This window comes from Oncorhynchus masou, chromosome 10, assembly GCF_036934945.1.
Source record: "Oncorhynchus masou masou isolate Uvic2021 chromosome 10, UVic_Omas_1.1, whole genome shotgun sequence".
NCBI classification, from domain to species: domain Eukaryota; kingdom Metazoa; phylum Chordata; class Actinopteri; order Salmoniformes; family Salmonidae; genus Oncorhynchus; species Oncorhynchus masou.
The window spans coordinates 4,332,609-4,352,544 of NC_088221.1; the positions used below are offsets into that span (position 1 = coordinate 4,332,609).

The following is a 19,936-nucleotide window of genomic DNA, read 5'->3' on the forward strand; positions in this document are numbered from 1 at the left end:
TTGTAGATTATTTTGTGCCATTGTTTTTAATAACGATACTGTACTTACGGATGTTTCTGTAGGGTAAATGTAGTTGTACCATGTATGCTATGTAGGCAGATGAGTGTGTATAGTGCATTCGGAAAGTATTCAGACCCCTCGACTTTTTACACATTTTGTTACTTTACAGCCTTATTCTAAAATTGATTAAATGATTTTTTTCCCCTCATCAATCTACACACAATACACCAAAAACTTTTTTTTTTTTTTAAATTTTAGCAAATGTATAAAATAAATGAAATATAGTGATGCACTAATATGAAACTTTTGGCCAATATCTGATATTTTCCTTGCCAAAAAAGAAATGATACCGATAACCAACCTTTTGGTTACTGGCCCAACGCTCTAACCACTAGGCTACCTGCCGCCCCAAAATCTGCAGAGAAGAATGGGAGAACCTCCCCAAGTACAGGTGTGCCAAGCTTCTAGCGTCATACACAAGAAGACTCGAGGCTGTAGTCGCTGTTTAAAGTGCTTTAACAAAGTACTGAATAAAGGGTCTGAATACCTGTGATATTTCAGTTTTTTTCTAAAAACCTCATTTTGCTTTGTCAATATTGGGTGTTGTGTGTAGATTGAGGGGGGGGGGATTTTTTGTCAATTCTAGAATAAGGCTGTAACGTAACAAAATGTCAAAGGGTCTGAATACTTTCCAAATGCACTGTCTATATTTTTTACCCAAGCCCCCCATTTGAAGACCGGTTGTTTTTGTGTGTAATAGAAAAGGACTTCCTGTGCTCACTTCCTCTGAGCCAACAGTGCACTGAGGAGGAAGACGAATTACTTCACTTCCTGTTTGAGAATAAATTGAAGAAGGTATGTCCACTGTTATCCTCCATGTCAGGACATCAATTCTGTTCAGATTCCGATGTTACTTTTCCGTTTTTACAGTCTATGTTGATCACAATGTTGTTTCTGTACTTGAATACCCAGGTCATCATAGGGCTGTGGTAAAATTATACGTGACCATTGAGTCACGGTCATCTCCTCTTATGCACTCCGGACAAGCTTTGGTAGTACCCAACTTGCGACTTAACATCACCGATTGTCCCTCGAACCACTCTGACATCAATGCAAAAGCAATCGGAAATCACATCCAACACTTATCAAAACAGAATCTTGCTTTTAAAACTCACTTAAACTGTGATGATCAATTTGAAGAAAGAAGTTCAACGGCAGGTTGAAACTGAGTGCAAAACATGGTTGTGGATTCTGTTTCAAAGCCTAACACAAAAAAATGGAAAATGCCTTCTAAGGTGATGATCAATTCAAAACACCCATACACATATTAGAGCTTATGCATAAGGGTTATGAGGCCAAGACAGAAAATAAACCTGAATTAAAATGATGATTAAGCCGTTCTACAATACATATTACACATGACAAAAAAAGTCATAATCAAACAGATTTTGGGACATAATTAGTCTTGCCTATACTCCAATTAAACACATTTGAGTAATCACATTTGAGTGTGGATTATTTTTATCATTTTAATATTGACTCATTTATGTCCATGTCTGGGAGAGAACGTATAGCCCTTGGTGATGCTGTTGGTTCATTGCTTTTGCAGGGTGGCTCAGTTAGGCTATTATTATACGGAATTTGTATTTGATTTTGAATAGCCTAGTAAAAGGAATTTAAAAAATGTATTTTCAAAAATAATTGGATGACACATTACCTTTTTAGCTATACAGAATATATCTCCACCATGCGTTTCCATCTCTCCTTGCACTCCTTTATGGAGTGCGCAGAGGGGTTGTCAACAGTTTAAATGTTTTGTTGTGAAGAAATTTTACTGTCGACGTTCCCGAACAGATTTCACTTTCCAAATGAATCACTGGGTAGCTGCAGGAACTGGGTTGGAGAGCCCATGGCATACAGTTTTGGCGGAATATCACCTGCCACGCAGCGAACGCATGCTCCTCAAAACAGTGGTTGAGGCGTGGCGTGGAATAAGTGTGTTCATATTTGACTTCTCAGCTGCTCGTGTTATGCACATGCACCGCTATAAAACCGAAGCAGCGCCATCATTGAAAAACGGACTGGTGGGAAAGCGCATGCCTCCGTTCACTATTCAGTTGCAAACAGATTACTTTTTATCCTGCCCCTTTGATAATGGGACGTTCTAATTTGACATATTAGTGAAGACCAGATTAAATTAAGTATAGTCTGAGTGAGAATATGATAGAACAGCTGTGCAGCCTGCGGCAAGCATTTTTTGCAATTTGTTAAATCATCAATAGCCTATAGTTGCATCATGCAACCCATGTTTTGACTTTCTAAGACATTCTTATCATTCACAACTGAAGTTGCCAAATAACTAAATACAGGACCTGTTTCAAATGATCACTTTTATGCTCAACATAGCCACGTATGTGCACTCTCTCCAGAATGGGAAAAAATATCCATTTCATTCATGTTAAGTTCAGTATCATTGTTCTTACTATAAAATCATATAATATTAAATAATGGAACGGGACTTCTAAGCATATCTTGTCTGCCATATGAACAAGCCAGATAACATACAGTAGGCAAACTCGTATTCTGTTCTACTGAAATACATTTGCTTTGTATCATGTTTCTTTAGACCTGACTGAAATAAGTCATGGATTTATTGTGATGCTGTATATTAAATTGATAAATCAGACTTTTTTAATTGTAGATATTCCAAAGGCACGCATCAGCCACTTGGTATGCGTGGAGGCCTAGAGACTTAACTTGCTTATGTTAACTGTCATTTACCGTGAGACGAACAGTCTTTTGCATGACAATAACCGGCAGAAAGAATCTCACAACGGCCACAGTAGGTCATCGCATATCACTTTGGATTTTGCCCTATAGTTCAGAATGAACCATATTACATTTACTCCTATTGTAGTATTGGTCATCTACAGCTGCCCTTGTCAGTCAACCAGTAACCATGACAGCATAACCCTAAAATGTTCTCCCCACCCTTTTTGTCCCTCCATCCATTTCTCTTTCCTTCCCTCAGTATAACAAACCCAGTGATATGGTGGTCCCAGAGATGGTCAACGGTCTCCAGGACAACTTGGATGTGGTGGTCTCCATCGCAGAGAGGCATTATTACAACTGCGACTTCAAAATGTGCTACAAACTCACATCCATGTAAGTTTGATAACTAATCGCTGGCCCACCTTAACCTTTTAACTAGAAATACATAGACTGGCTCCTCTTGAGATTTATTGGCAGTCTGCTGGTGTTAATCTGCCAAACTAACCTTTTTTTTGTTTATAACCTCAGTCTAAGTACCCCCCCCCAACAGCGACGCTAACACATGGAATGGTTTTGAGATGGTCATACCAAGGATCATTTAGCTATTTGATTTAGCATTTTAAGACCCCTTCAGGTATAAAAACAAATATATTATTTGATGAAATATTGAATTTGGCCTTGGCCTAACTACTATAGCTCATAGAAGCATTGAAAAATCTTAAGGTTTTGAAATATCTGTCTTATATTGAGGAGATATGACATTTTTGGGGGACACATATTTAACGAGTTGTTGGCACAAAACTACTTCAGTTCGTTGGTATGGGTTACTTTAAGATGAGTGCAGGTGTTAAAATGGCCAAACCTTTTTTTGTTCATAAGATCTTATGATATACACTTGAGTGTACAAAACATGAGGAACACCTTCCTAATATTAATCTGCACCCCCTTTTGCCTTAGAACGGCCTCAATTAATCGGCCATGGACTCTACAAGGTGTTGAAAGTGTTCCACTGTGATGTTGACTCCATTGCGTCCCACAGTTGTCAAATTGGCAGGGTGTCCTTTGGGTGGTGGACACATCTTGATACACACGGAAACTGTTTAGTGTGAAAAACCCAGCAGCGTTGCAGTTCTTGACACAAACGGTGCCCCGGCAACTAATACCCCGTTCAAAGGCACTTAAATCTTTTGTCTTGCCCATTCACCTTCTGAAATGCACACACACAATCCATGTCTAAATTTTCTTAATTAAGGCTTAAAATTCCTTTAACTTGTCTCCTCCCCTTCATCTCCACTGATTGAAGTGGATTTAACACGTGACCTAAATAAGAGATCATAGCTTTCACCTGGTCGGTCTGTCATGGAAAGAACAGGAGTTCTTAATGTGTTATGCACTCAGTGCATGTCTGTTGGAATATTATTCTCTCAGCTCAGTTCTGTGAATAGGGTATAAGTTGCATACTTATAATTTGGCCCCGTCTACATATCACCTGAATGTTTTGTTTCTTCAAGGGTGATGGTGAAAGACCCATTCCATGCCAACTGTTTACCTGTTCATATAGGAACACTGGTGGAGCTCAGCAAAGCAAATGGTAATATGGTTGATGCTCTCCTTTAAGTGTGTTTATTCATACATACTCATGAAAGATAAATGTACATCTAAATTGTTTGGAGAGAGTACCATGATTCTCTGCTCTTTATTCCCCTACAGAACTGTTTTACCTTTCACACAAGCTTGTGGACTTGTATCCCAACAACCCAGTAAGTATAACCCCTGCTTTGTTTCCCACTACTTTCCTCTGATATGAGTATACCCACCACAGGAGGCTGCTGAGGGGAATACTGCTCATAATAATGTCTGGAGAAAATGGAATGGCATCAAACACCTACAAACCACGTGTTTGATACCGTTCCACTCATCCTGCTACCAGCCATTACCCTCTTCCCCAATTAAGATGCCACCAACCTCCTGTGATACCCCTCTATACTTGCATCTTGACATGGCATATGTCCAAGCTCTGATTGGTACAATGTTTTTTTTTTAATGGATTTAATATTTGACCACTAACCAAATGGTAAGCATTGTTTTCATCCAGGTCTCTTGGTTTGCTGTGGGATGCTACTATCTAATGGTCGGTCACAAAAATGAACACGCTCGTAGATATCTCAGGTACCAGATGTCATGTTCTTATTGCCAGGCCTATTCAGCAGTCAGATGTTGATATCCAAATATTTTGATTCAGTCACTTGCTGATGAATCACAAGTTTGGAGACACCTACTCATTCAAGGGTTTTTACTTTACTTTATTTTTAATATTTTCTACATTGTACAATAATAGTGGAGACATTAAAATATGACATGACACATGGAATCATGTAGTAACCAAAAAAGTGTTAAACAAATCATATATTTTATATTTGAGATTATTCGAAGTAGCCACCCTTTGCCTTGATGACAGTTTTGCACACGCTTGGCATTCTGTCAACCAGCTTCACCTGGAATGCTTTTCCAACAGTCTTGAAGGAGTTACCACATACGCTGAACACTTGTTGGCTGCTTTTCCTTCACTCTGCAGTCCAACTCATCCCAAACCATCTTAATTGGGTTGAGGTTGGGTGATTGTGGAGGCCAGGTCATCTGATGTAGCAATCCATCATTATCCTTCTTGTTCAAATAGCCCATACACAGCCTGGAGGTTTGTTGGGTTATTGTCCTGTTGAAAAATAAATCATAGTCCCACTGTGCGCAAACCAGATGGGATGGCGTATGCTGGTTAAGTGTGATTTGAATTCTAAATAAATCAGTGTCACCAGCAAGGCACCATCACACCACCTCCATGCTACACGGTGGGAACCTCACATGCAGGGATCATCTGTTCACCTACTCTGCGTCCCATAAAGACATGGCTGTTTCAACCAAAAATCTCAAATTTGGACTCATCAGACCAAAGGACAGATTTCCACTGGTCTAATGTCCATTGCGCATGTTTCTTGGCCCAAGCAAGTATTTTCCTCTTATTGGTGTCCTTTAGTAGGGGATTCTTTGCAGCAATTTGACCATGAAGGCCTGATTTCATGCAGTCTTCTCTGAACAGTTGATGTTGTTTGTTACTTGAACTCTGTGAAGCATTTATTTGGGCTGCAATTTCTGATGCTGGTATCTATTGAACTTATCCTCTGCAGCAGAGGTAACTCTGGGTCTTCTTTCCTATGTCGGTCCTCATGAGAGCCAGTTCCATAATAGAGCTTGGTTTTTGTGACTTCACTTGAAGAAACTTTCAGTTCTTGAAACGTTCCGTATTGACTGACCTTCATGTCGCAAAGTAATGCTGGACTGTCATTTCTCTTTGCTTATTTGAGCTGTTCTTGCCATCAAATGGACTTAGTCCTATTTGGTAAAAGACCATCTTCTGTATACCACCCTTGTCACAGCACAACTGATTGACTCAAACTTATTAAGAAGGAAATAAACTCCACAAATTAACTTTTAACAAGGCACACCTGTTATTTCAAATGCATTCCAGGTGACTGACTACCTTATTAAGCTGGTTGAGAGAATGCCAAGTGTTCAAAGCTGTCATAAAGGTGGTTACCTTTTTGGTTACTACATGATTCCATAGTTGTAATGTCGTCACTATTCTTCTACAATGTAGAAAATTAAGAAAAACCCTGGCATGAGTAAGTGTAAACTTTTGACTGGTACTGTATTACTTACTTACTTACTCTGCATTCGTTCTGTGACTGAGTAGAATATCTCTTATTTACACTAACATCCTAATTCTGTCTCCCGCAGCAAGGCAACAACTCTGGAGCGGACGTACGGTCCGGCATGGATCGCCTACGGTCACTCGTTTGCGGTGGAGAGTGAACACGACCAGGCCATGGCTGCTTACTTCACCGCTGCGCAACTGATGAAGGGGTATGTACTGTTATTGAACCCAGACTTCCCTTCCACACACGCACATGGACACCCAGATACCCCCACAGAACAGGATGTGTGTGAAAGTTATTTTCAATGACGGCCTAGAAACAGTTGGTTAACTGCCTGTTCAGGGGCAGAACGACAGATTTGTACCTTGTCAGCTCGGGGATCTAACCACTAGGCTACCCTGCCGCCCCAATTAACCCCTAACCTTTGCTCTCATCTCTCCTGTCCAGGTGCCATCTCCCTCTGTTGTACATAGGGCTGGAGTATGGCCTTACTAACAACTCTAAACTGGCCGAGCGCTTCTTCAGCCAGGCCTTGAGCATCGCACCAGAAGACCCCTTTGTCATGCACGAGGTGGCCGTGGTGGCCTTCCAGAACGGAGAGTGAGTAACACGCAGAATATTAGTTTTGCATGGTCTCTATGCACACTCACAGGTCCCTGCACACTGACACTCCAACACAAACACTCACTCCATCATTTGCTCACAGTCATAATATGCACATACATTTATACTGACTCTACACACACGCATACCCACTGACATCCAATCAGTATATATGCTGCTGCTACTCTGTTTATCATACTGTTGAAGTCGGAAGTTTACATACACTTAGGTTGGAGTCATTAACTTGTTTTTCAACCACTCCACACATTTCTTGTTCAACTATAGTTTTGGCAAGTCTGTTAAGTCATCTACTTTGTGCATGACACAAGTAATTTTTCCAACAATTATTTACAGTCAGATTATTTCACTTATCATTCACTGTATCACAATTCCAATGGGTCAGAAGTTTACATACACTAAATTGACTGTGGATTTAAACAGCTTGGACAATTACAGAAAATTATGTCATGGCTTTAGAAGCTTCTGTTAGGCTTTTTTAGACATCATTGAGTCAATTGGACGTGTACCTGTGTATGTATTTCAAGGCCTACCTTCAAACTCAGTGCCTCTTGCTTGACATCATGGGAAAATCAAAAAAAATCAGCCAAGACCTCATAAAAAAATTGTACATTTACATTACATTTAAGTCATTTAGCAGACTCTCTTATCCAGAGCAACTTACAAATTGGTGAATTCACCTTCTGACATCCAGTGGAACAGCCACTTTACAATAGTGCATCTAAATCATTTAAGGGGGGGTGAGAAGGATTACTTTATCCTATCCTAGGTATTCCTTGAAGAGGTGGGGTTTCAGGTGTCTCCGGAAGGTGGTGATTGACTCCGCTGTCCTGGCGTCGTGAGGGAGTTTGTTCCACCATTGGGGGCCAGAGCAGCGAACAGTTTTGACTGGGCTGAGCGGGAACTGTACTTCCTCAGTGGTAGGGAGACGAGCAGGCCAGAGGTGGATGAACGCAGTGCCCTTGTTTGGGTGTAGGGCCTGATCAGAGCCTGGAGGTACTGCGGTGCCGTTCCCCTCACAGCTCCGTAGGCAAGCACCATGGTCTTGTAGCGGATGCGAGCTTCAACTGGAAGCCAGTGGAGAGAGCGGAGGAGCGGGGTGACGTGAGAGAACTTGGGAAGGTTGAACACCAGACGGGCTGCGGCGTTCTGGATGAGTTGTAGGGGTTTAATGGCACAGGCAGGGAGCCCAGCCAACAGCGAGTTGCAGTAATCCAGACGGGAGATGACAAGTGCCCGGATTAGGACCTGCGCCGCTTCCTGTGTGAGGCAGGGTCGTACTCTGCGGATGTTGTAGAGCATGAACCTACAGGAACGGGCCACCGCCTTGATGTTAGTTGAGAATGACAGGGTGTTGTCCAGGATCACGCCAAGGTTCTTAGCGCTCTGGGAGGAGGACACAATGGAGTTGTCAACCGTGATGGCGAGATCATGGAACGGGCAGTCCTTCCCCGGGAGGAAGAGCAGCTCCGTCTTGCCGAGGTTCAGCTTGAGGTGGTGATCCGTCATCCACACTGATATGTCTGCCAGACATGCAGAGATGCGATTCGCCACCTGGTCATCAGAAGGGGGAAAGGAGAAGATTAATTGTGTGTCGTCTGCATAGCAATGATAGGAGAGACCATGTGAGGTTATGACAGAGCCAAGTGACTTGGTGTATAGCGAGAATAGGAGAGGGCCTAGAACAGAGCCCTGGGGGACACCAGTGGTGAGAGCGCGTGGCGAGGAGACAGATTCTCGCCACGCCACCTGGTAGGAGCGACCTGTCAGGTAGGACGCAATCCAAGCGTGGGCCGCGCCGGAGATGCCCAACTCGGAGAGGGTGGAGAGGAGGATCTGATGGTTCACAGTATCGAAGGCAGCCGATAGGTCTAGAAGGATGAGAGCAGAGGAGAGAGAGTTAGCTTTAGCAGTGCGGAGCGCCTCCGTGATACAGAGAAGAGCAGTCTCAGTTGAATGACTAGTCTTGAAACCTGACTGATTTGGATCAAGAAGGTCATTCTGAGAGATAGCGGGAGAGCTGGCCAAGGACGGCACGTTCAAGAGTTTTGGAGAGAAAAGAAAGAAGGGATACTGGTCTGTAGTTGTTGACATCGGAGGGATCGAGTGTAGGTTTTTTCAGAAGGGGTGCAACTCTCGCTCTCTTGAAGACGGAAGGGACGTAGCCAGCGGTCAGGGATGAGTTGATGAGCGAGGTGAGGTAAGGGAGAAGGTCTCCGGAAATGGTCTGGAGAAGAGAGGAGGGGATAGGGTCAAGCGGGCAGGTTGTTGGGCGGCCGGCCGTCACAAGAAGCGAGATTTCATCTGGAGAGAGAGGGGAGAAAGAGGTCAGAGCACAGGGTAGGGCAGTGTGAGCAGAACCAGCGGTGTCGTTTGACTTAGCAAACGAGGATCGGATGTCATCGACCTTCTTTTCAAAATGGTTGACGAAGTCATCTGCAGAGAGGGAGGAGGAGGGGGGGGGGGGGGAGGAGGATTCAGGAGGGAGGAGAAGGTGGCAAAGAGCTTCCTAGGGTTAGAGGCAGATGCTTGGAATTTAGAGTGGTAGAAAGTGGCTTTAGCAGCAGAGACAGAGGAGGAAAATGTAGAGAGGAGGGAGTGAAAGGATGCCAGGTCCGCAGGGAGGCGAGTTTTCCTCCATTTCCGCTCGGCTGCCCGGAGCACTGTTCTGTGAGCTCGCAATGAGTCGTCGAGCCACGGAGCGGGAGGGGAGGACCGAGCCGGCCTGGAGGATAGGGGACATAGAGAGTCAAAGGATGCAGAAAGGGAAGAGAGGAGGGTTGAGGAGGCAGAATCAGGAGATAGGTTGGAGAAGGTATGAGCAGAGGGAAGAGATGATAGGATGGAAGAGGAGAGAGTAGCGGGGGAGAGAGAGCGAAGGTTGGGACGGCGAGATACCATCCGAGTAGGGGCAGTGTGGGAAGTGTTGGATGAGAGCGAGAGGGAAAAGGATACAAGGTAGTGGTCGGAGACTTGGAGGGGAGTTGCAATGAGGTTAGTGGAAGAACAGCATCTAGTAAAGATGATGTCGAGCGTATTGCCTGCCTTGTGAGTAGGGGGGGAAGGTCAAAAGAGGAGAGGAGTGGAAAGAAGGAGGCAGAGAGGAATGAGTCAAAGGTAGACGTGGGGAGGTTAAAGTCGCCCAGGACTGTGAGAGGTGAGCCGTCCTCAGGAAAGGAGCTTATCAAGGCATCAAGCTCATTGATGAACTCTCCGAGGGAACCTGGAGGGCGATAAATGATAAGGATGTTAAGCTTGAAAGGGCTGGTAACTGTGACAGCATGGAATTCAAAGGAGGCGATAGACAGATGGGTAAGGGGAGAAAGACGGAATGACCACTTGGGAGAGATGAGGATCCCGGTGCCACCACCCCGCTGACCAGAAGCTCTCGGGGTGTGCGAGAACACGTGGGCGGACGAAGAGAGAGCAGTAGGAGTAGCAGTGTTATCTGTGGTGATCCATGTTTCCGTCAGTGCCAAGAAGTCGAGGGACTGGAGGGAGGCATAGGCTGAGATGAACTCTGCCTTGTTGGCCGCAGATCGGCAGTTCCAGAGGCTACCGGAGACCTGGAACTCCACGTGGGTCGTGCGTGCTGGGACCACCAGATTAGGGTGGCCGCGGCCACGCGGTGTGGAGCGTTTGTATGGTCTGTGCAGAGAGGAGAGAACAGGGATAGATAGACACATAGTTGACAGGCTACAGAAGGGGCTACGCTAATGCAAAGGAGATTGGAATGACAAGTGGACTACACGTCTCGAATGTTCAGAAAGTTAAGCTTACGTAGCAAGAATCTTATTGACTAAAATGATTGAAATGATACAGTACTGCTGGAGTAGGCTAGCTGGCAGTGGCTGCGTTGGTGACACTACACTAATCAAGTCGTTCCGTCGAGTGTAATAGTTTCTACAGTGCTGCTATTCGGGGGCTAGCTGGCTAGCTAGCAGTGTTGATTACGTTACGTTACGTTGAAAGAACGACAATAGCTGGCTAGCTAACCTAGAAAATCGCTCCAGACTACACAATTGTCTTAGATACAAAGACGGCTATGTAGCTAGCTAGCTACGATCAAACAAATCAAACCGTTGTACTGTAATGAAGTGAAATGAAAATGTGATACTACCTGTGGAGCGAAGCGGAATGTTGACCGGGTTGTTGAAGTTCAATTCGGTAGACGTTGGCTAGCTGTTGGCTAGCTAGCTAGCAGTATCTCCTACGTTAAGGACGACAAATAGCTGGCTAGCTAACCTCGGTAAATTAAGATAATCACTCTAAGTCTACACACTCTAAATTACACAATTATCTTGGATACGAAGACAGCAAAGACAACTATGTAGCTAGCTAACACTACACTAATCGAGTCGTTCAGTTGAGTCTAATAGTTTCTACAGTGCTAGTAGACGGTGGACGTTAGCTAGCTGCTGTGCAGATAGCAGTGTAGACTGCGTTAGGACGACGAAATACGATAATTACGCAATTATCTTTGATACAAAGACGGCTAAGAAGAAATTGCTAAGATTAGACAAATCAAACCGTTGTACTATAATGAAATGTAATGAAAATGTAATGAAAAGTTATACTACCTGCGGACCGAAGTGTAGATGCGACCGCTCGCTCCAACCCGGAACCAGACCTCCACAAGTCTGGTTCGTCCTTGGGAGCAATTTCCAAACGCCTGAAGGAACCACGTTCATCTGTATAAACAATAGTACGCAAGTATAAACACCATAGGACCACGCAGCCGTCATACCGCTCAGGAAGGCGACGCGTTCTGTCTCCTAGAGATGAACGTACTTTGGTGTGAAAAGTGCAACTCAATCCCAGAACAACAGCAAAGGACCTTGTGAAGATACTTTATCTATATCCACAGTAAAACCAGCCCTATATCGGCATAACCTGAAAGGCCGCTCAGCAACTTCTGGAGAAATGTCCTCTGGTTTGATGAAACAAAAATGGTACTGTTTGGCCACAATGACCATCATTATGTTTGGAGGAAAAAGGGGGAGGCTTGCAAGCTGAAGAACACCATCCCATCCGTGAAGCACAGGGGTGGCGGCATCATGTTGTGGGGGTGCTTTGCTGCAGGAGGGACTGGTGCACATCACAAAATAGATGGCATCATGAGGTAGGAAAATTGTGGATATTTTCAAACAACATCTCAAGGCGTCAGTCAGGAAGTTAAAGCTCTGTTGCAAATGGGTCTTCCAAATGGACAATGACCACAAGCATACTTCCAATGTTGTGGCAAAATGGCTTAAGGACAACAAAGTCAAGGTATTGGAGTGGCCATCACAAAGCCCTGACCTAGAAAATGTGTGGGCAGAACTGAAAAAGCATGTGCAAGCATGGAGGCCTACAAACCTGACTCTGTTACACCAGCTCTGTCAGGAGGAATGGGCCAGAATTCACCCAACTTATTCTGGGAAGCTTGTGGAAGGCTATCCAAAACGTTTGACCCAAGTTAAGCCATTTCAAGGCAATGCTACCAAATACTAATTGAGTGTATGTAAACTTCTGACCCACTGGGAATGTGATGATAGAAATAAAAGCTGAAATAAATCATTCTCTCTACTATTATTCTGACATTTCACATTATTAAAATAAAGTGGTGATCCTAACTGACCTAAGACGGAGTTTTTACTAGGATTAAATGTCAGGAATTGTGAAACTGAGTTTAAATGTATTTGGCTAAGGTGTATGTGAACTTCCGACTTCAACTGTTTATCCTGATGCCTTATGTTTACACATATCTACAACTATCAATCCAACATCCCTTCACATTGTAAATATGCTACTGGAACTGACTGATGCTTTCTTTCTCATGTGTTTTTGTTGTTTTTAGAATTTACATTATTTCGCATTTCACCATACTTGTACATGGGACATTATAACTTAAGATGATACCAGTATTGCAATATTTTTTCCATGTCAAAAATGAAAACACAAAGCAGAACAATGTCTTTCGTCCTTTAAATCCCTGATGTATGTGTAACAATGGGCTGTTTTCCTGAAGTAGATTTTGCTTCTTGTTTTTTCCTTGTCACGATACTAACGAGTGTCGCGATACTGGCATCATCCTGGCCCGAACACATACTGGGATAATGTGTATTTCTACTCACACACAGACACGCACGTGCACCCGAACATGATGTAGAATACCTCCACGTGCACACATTTGGCTGAGTACTTTTCCTTTTGTGAGGGTCGCGACATCTTTGCCGGAAATCTGAACTTCGAACTCTTAGACGCAGCTGACCAAATTACGTAAAATTTTACTTCTGGGTTAACAGAGATTAGGTTGTGACTAAAAACACGGGTTCTGTCTATTTAGTCGGGAAAAGATTATCCAACAGCTGTACCTGGCAACGTGTCCACCATAGTTGCTGGAAAGGACCATTTGAAAAGACAATTTGAACGAGCACAGTACTGTTCAGGCTGACACGATGTGTGAAAGGTACTATTGCCTTATTTTTACTTATTTATTCATGTGTGGATTTAGCTGAAATGTCTTCGGTTCTTCCCTTTTCAGCTGGAAAACAGCCGAGAAGTTGTTCCTGGATGCCATGGACAAGATCAAAGCCATTGGGAATGAGGTAGCTGCTCATTTCAATCGAGTGCCACGTATCATGCTCCAACCTTTAAGTTTTGGGACTTAATCATACGACCAACATATTTTCCATGCATGGATTACCAAATGGGTTCACTTTGACTCCAATAAGAAACTATTGGGGGAAAAAGCAACAATCATAGCAAAATTGTTTTTAAAACAGTAGAAGACATGTATTAATGTTATCTGGAGAATCAAAATTACCAGAAGACTTTTAGCACAATTACAGTTAATTTGCATATTCTGTAAAAAAATATATACATTTTCTCCATTCACGTTTTAATGTCCCATGTACAAGTATGGTGAAATGCCCAATAACAATGTAATACTAAAAACAACAAAAACGCACTAGAAATAAAATTAACACGAGAAAGCAAGCATAACACACACACACACACACACACGGTCAGTCAGTTCCAATACCATATTTACAATGTGAAGGGATATTGGAGTGATAGAGGTAGATATGTATAAGCATAAGGTGACTAGGCATCAGGATATATGATAAACAGAGTATCAGGTATTTGCTGATTGGGTATGTGTGTGTGTAGTCAGTATATTTGTGAGTGATTGTTTGTGGTGGAGTGTGAGTGTGCAGAGACCATGCAAAAATAATAATACGCATGTTACTCTCCGTTCTGGAAGGCCACCTCGTGCATGACAAAGGGGTCTTCTGGTGCGATGCTCAAGGCCTGGTTGAAGAAGCGCTCGGCCAGTTTAGAGTTGTTAGTAAGGCCATACTCCAGCCCTATGTACAACAGAGGGAGATGGCACCTGGACAGGAGAGATGAGTGCAAAAGTTAGGGGTCAATTCTAATGGGTAAGGTAGGTTGGCAAGTACAAGTTATATGCTCATAAAGATATATTATTTTGTGGCTCCCGAGTGGCGCAGCGCTCTTAAGGCCTTGCATCTCAGTGCTAGAGGCATCACTACAGACCCTGGTTCGATCCCGGGCTGTATCACAACCGGCCATGATCGGGAATCCCATAGGGCGGCGCACAATTGGCCCAGCGTCGTCTGGGTTAGGGGAGGGTTTGGCCATGGTAGGCCGTCATTGTAAATAATAATTTGTTCTTAACTGACTTGCCTAGTTAAAATAAGACATGTTTTAAAACATGTACTTACCCTACGGGCAGTGTTGGCATCTCTGCTAGTTAGACGTTGGGAGTGGTAGGGCCTACTGTAGGACGTTTCAAAAAGCATGTCAAACTCCTCAGTCACTTCAAACAAATGTACAGTAACCCAAATACCATAACAAGTCTCACACACAGAATATTATAGGAATTCTGGTATTTTTAACATTTCCTGTAAAATAGCTTTTTTTTTTGAGAATACACATGACTAGAGCACTGTGTTCATATAGAGGGTAGCTGGTTTCTGTATTAGTTCTACCAGGTATTCTTAGTACTGACACTTTTAATTTCAAGGCTAAATTTTGTTCATGGTTATACTTATAACCATAGGCGTACATTTTTATTATTTTTTTACAAATATTTATTTAACTAGACACGTCAATTCTTATTTTCAATGACGGCCTAGGAACAGTGGGTTAACTGCCTTTAGGGGCAGAACGACAGATTCAATCTTGCAACCTTTCGGTTACTATTCCAACACTCTAACCACTAGGCTACATAAGGTGCATCATCACTGCAGGTGTTCTGGCTATCTAGTCAAAATCAATTATACAGGTCCCCCTTCACCCTCTTGTGGTGGTATGGATAACTTATTAGGTCTCCAGAGACTCCTGGATTCAAATAAAGATGTGTTTTTAGATTTGTGCTAGAATGACTTGCCTTCTTAGACAATACACACATTGGGTGATATCTTATGTCTCCAGAGAAACCTAGATTCAAATAATATCTGTGAAATAACTATAGTCAGATAATTATATTTTTATTTGGGGGGGGGGGGTGACAGGTCAAAATGACCCCAAAGGTCTTGAATATTTAAGTCCATATTGATACAGAAACACATTATTTAGAGTTGTTAATGACCTGGTCAATTTTAAGAATTGAATAAACCACCTTTGGGTTACCAGTCGATAGTATGAGGGTTAAGAACTGGCAGCCAGTATCGTTAAGTTGTAAGATTCAGTTTTAGAGTTCTGTTCAATGCAAACATTCCTCTTTTGCCATGATTTCGTTTTTTTTATTTGTCAGGTGACCGTGGACAAGTGGGAGCCTCTCCTGAACAACCTGGGTCACGTTTGTCGAAAACTTAAGTGAGTATGAATCCTCTTGGGTTGTCCATGTGCAACATGTGGAAGGTGTTGGTTAGATATCCACCTTTGTGATATGGATGAATCCTGAGCTGAAATGTGGAGCAAACTGAAGCTTGCTAGCTTTAGCTCATCCAGAATATTTATAGCTGGCTTTGTGACATCTTTTGAGGGGATGGAACTGAACAGAAAGGAGCTCTTGTAGCTCTCCTATGATGCCATCGTTGTAATTTCCATGTTCTCATCACACTTATGGGATGGGTAGGCAGGCATTTATCGATTGTCTTCCAGGTACTACGTTAAAGGACAGGGATCCAAAATTAACCTGAGTGGTATTTCAGGTGGCGAGCCTGAGGTGATGATAGGACCTCTCTCTCCTCTGACTATTTTCAGAGAGACACACTTGCTCTCCTCAGTACTTCTGTATAAGTAGGTCTCTAATTGAGTATTCATGCACAGATCTGTTCATGAATAATGCGTAGGAGCCACTCAGCAGATCTAGAGAGAGGCTTTGCGGTACAAGTGGAGGTTTTGAAAAGGTTTGGGTACTTTATGTAAAGGGCAATATTTGGTAATCTGCACCTTGCAGTTAATGTTTTTTGTTTTTATTTTAATAAAGGCTTCTTAACCGAACTGCAGTGTGTACTGACCAATTGATTGAATCAGTTTAAGTCAAACTCCTGCGAATGACATACACATGGTTCAGTATTTGATTTGTACAAAACATGATGGGCTGTTTTCCTATGTGGTGAATTTGAAAACTACTACTATTTGGACACGGGTCTGAGAGAGGAAGATGTGTTTACCTCTTATTTTGGATCTCTGAACACACCACAGGGGGCTGCTGAGGGGAGGAACGGCTCATAATAATGTCTGGAACGCTATCAAACACATGGTTCCACCTATTCTGCTCCAGCCATCCTCCACAATTGAGGTGCCACCAACCTCCTGTGGAACACACCCAGACCAGGCAGATCTCTAGATTGGCTCTGGGAGAAATGTCTGATTGGTTATTTTGTTCTGTCCTCCAATAGGAAGTATGACCAGGCGTTGGAGTACCACCGCCAGGCCCTGGTTCTCATCCCTCAGCACGCCTCGACCTACTCGGTCATCGGATATGTGCACAGCCTCATGGGAGACTTCGAGAGCGCCATCGACTACTTTCACACGGTACTGGTTATTCAGTTTTTGGGTGTTTTTGTTCCTTTATTTGAATGTTAAATCCATTGACATGGATCCATTGACATGACCATGTGATATGTTGAATACATTTTGCTATACATTTTTTGTATGTTATTACAACTATTGAGTTTTGCTTCTTTTTGACAGGCACTCGGTCTTAAAAGAGATGACACGTTTTCTGTGACGATGCTCGGCCACTGCATTGAGATGTACATTGGAGACACGGATGCCTACATAGGTCAAACTTCCTACATGGGTAAAACTACTTTGCAACCCGTGTTAGAACACCTATACAAACAAAACAAAAAATAATAGCATTTGTATTTTTAACAATGAACCATCAGATTTGATACAAGGCAACTGTTGATTTTATGTTTTCGGTTTTTCTTTTTCCTAGTCTAGTTGCTAGCGTGTGCCTTGTGGGTGAATTACATGTTAAAGGGGCAGTGCAGCTAAAAATGTGCTATTTCCACACTATAGCTGTTTTAATATTCAATTGGCGAACAGATTTTCATGTGAATATTGTAAAATCTACATGCATTTTTCAAACCATAGATGTTTTCATAAAAGGCTGTGTGTGATGTAGTGCACATAAAATTACTTTTGTGGTGAAATACCCATGTAGTGAATGGTTTTCCATCACATTTTCTTCACAAAAAATGTTGCGTTATATAGCGAATGTGCCCAAAGGTATCGGCATGTGGGATCGAGCCAACAGCTCGCAGATACAGTGCGGGTATAGCCAACATGAGATTATTATGAACAAAAGAGATTATTTTTGCCAAATGGCAGCTCCGCATCGATCATAATGTCACCAGAAGAAGAGCCTCGATATTTATTGGAAAGGAGCATCAAGGTCCTCACCGTGCACTTTCGCCACCCTGTGAATTTCATCATAGCTAATTTAATCTGTAGCCAAATACTGCATGCCTGCCTGAGTCGTAGTGGGAGGAACGCACCATATCACCGGACTCCAAGTTTACTTTGATATCATGGTTATTATAAACTTAGAAAAATAAACGTCCTCACTGTCAACTGCGTTTATTTTCAGCCAACTTAACATGTAGAATCTTGTTATGTTCATACAAATATTTACAACTGAGACATAAACTGAACAAGTTCCACAGACCTGTGACTGACAGAAATCGAGTAATGTGTCCCTGAACAAAGGGGGGGGGGGTCAAAAGTAAAGTCAGTCTCTGGTGTGGCCACCAGCTGTGTTAAGTACTGCAGTGCATCTCCTCGGCGTAATGCTTATTCCTTCGACGATAAACGCGAATCCGACCATCACCCCTTGACTCGCCAGTGAAGAGAACTTTTTGCCAGTTTGGTCCAGTGATGGTGTGTTTGTGCACATAGGCAACGTTGTTGCAGGTGATGTCTGGTGAGGACCTGACTTACAAGAGGCCTACAAGCCCTCAGTGGTCTGCCACTGCGAGGATGATCAGCTGTCCGTCCTGTCTCCCTGTAGCGCTGTCTTAGGCATCTCACAGTACGGACATTGCAATTTATTGCCCTGGCCACATCTGCAGTCCTCATGCCTCCTTGAAGCATGCCTAAGGCATGTTAACGCAGATGAGCACAGACCCTGGGCATCTTTCTTTTGGTGTTTTTCAGAGTCAGTAGAAAGGCCTCCTTTAGTGTCCTAAGTTTTCATAACCGTGACCTTAATTACCTACCGTCTGTAAGCTGTTAGTGTCTTAACGACCGTTCCACAGGTGCATGCTCATTAATTAATGTTCATTGAACAAGCATGGGAAACAGTGGTTTAAACCCTTTACAATGAAGATCTGTGAAGTTATTTGGATTTTTACTAATGATCTTAAAAAGGGACATTTTTTGCTGAGTTTATATACAGTCATTAGTAACAGCTCTTTATGGCTGACATCCATGAAGGTGCTGGAAAACGCGGAGCTAGAGGAGTACAACTTTGTAACATTCACACAATATATACAGTGCCTTGCGAAAGTATTCGGCCCCCTTGAACTTTGCGACCTTTTGCCACATTTCAGGCTTCAAACATAAAGATATAAAACTGTATTTTTTTGTGAAGAATCAACAACAAGTAGGACACAGTCATGAAGTGGAACGACATTTATTGGATATTTCAATCTTTTTTAACAAATCAAAAACTGAAAAATTGGGTGTGCAAAATTATTCAGCCCCCTTAAGTTAATACTTTGTAGCGCCACCTTTTGCTGCGATTACAGCTGTAAGTCGCTTGGGGTATGTCTCTATCAGTTTTGCACATCGAGAGACTGACATTTTTTTCCCCATTCCTCCTTGCAAAACAGCTCGAGCTCAGTGAGGTTGGATGGAGAGCATTTGTGAACAGCAGTTTTCAGTTCTTTCCACAGATTCTCGATTGGATTCAGGTCTGGACTTTGACTTGGCCATTCTAACACCTGGATATGTTTATTTTTGAACCATTCCATTGTAGATTTTGCTTTATGTTTTGGATCATTGTCTTGTTGGAAGACAAATCTCCATCCCAGTTTCAGGTCTTTTGCAGACTCCATCAGGTTTTCTTCCAGAATGGTCCTGTATTTGGCTCCATCCATCGTCCCATAAATTTTAACCATCTTCCCTGTCCCTGCTGAAGAAAAGCAGGCCCAAACCATGATGCTGCCACCACCATGTTTGACAGTGGGGATGGTGTGTTCAGAGTGATGAGCTGTGTTGCTTTTACGCCAAACATAACGTTTTGCATTGTTGCCAAAAAGTTCAATTTTGGTTTCATCTGACCAGAGCACCTTCTTCCACATGTTTGGTGTGTCTCCCAGGTGGCTTGTGGCAAACTTTAAACGACACTTTTTATGGATATCTTT

The 19,936-nt window shown here is 42.9% G+C and overlaps 1 protein-coding gene across 4 annotated transcripts in view; it reads left to right on the forward strand.

The window, feature by feature from the left end:
- Positions 1-19,936, forward strand: part of LOC135547064 (cell division cycle protein 16 homolog) — a 42,365-nt gene that overhangs the window by 19,419 nt on the left and 3,010 nt on the right. For all 4 annotated transcript variants that reach the window (XM_064975667.1, XM_064975670.1, XM_064975669.1 and 1 more), the window contains 11 exons: positions 761-855; positions 3,032-3,165; positions 4,284-4,363; positions 4,483-4,532; positions 4,868-4,941; positions 6,565-6,690; positions 6,930-7,082; positions 13,630-13,693; positions 15,868-15,929; positions 16,961-17,096; positions 17,256-17,364. In XM_064975667.1, coding sequence (XP_064831739.1) covers positions 761-855; positions 3,032-3,165; positions 4,284-4,363; positions 4,483-4,532; positions 4,868-4,941; positions 6,565-6,690; positions 6,930-7,082; positions 13,630-13,693; positions 15,868-15,929; positions 16,961-17,096; positions 17,256-17,364 — 1,083 coding nt within the window. The remainder of the gene's footprint in view (positions 1-760; positions 856-3,031; positions 3,166-4,283; positions 4,364-4,482; positions 4,533-4,867; positions 4,942-6,564; positions 6,691-6,929; positions 7,083-13,629; positions 13,694-15,867; positions 15,930-16,960; positions 17,097-17,255; positions 17,365-19,936) is intronic.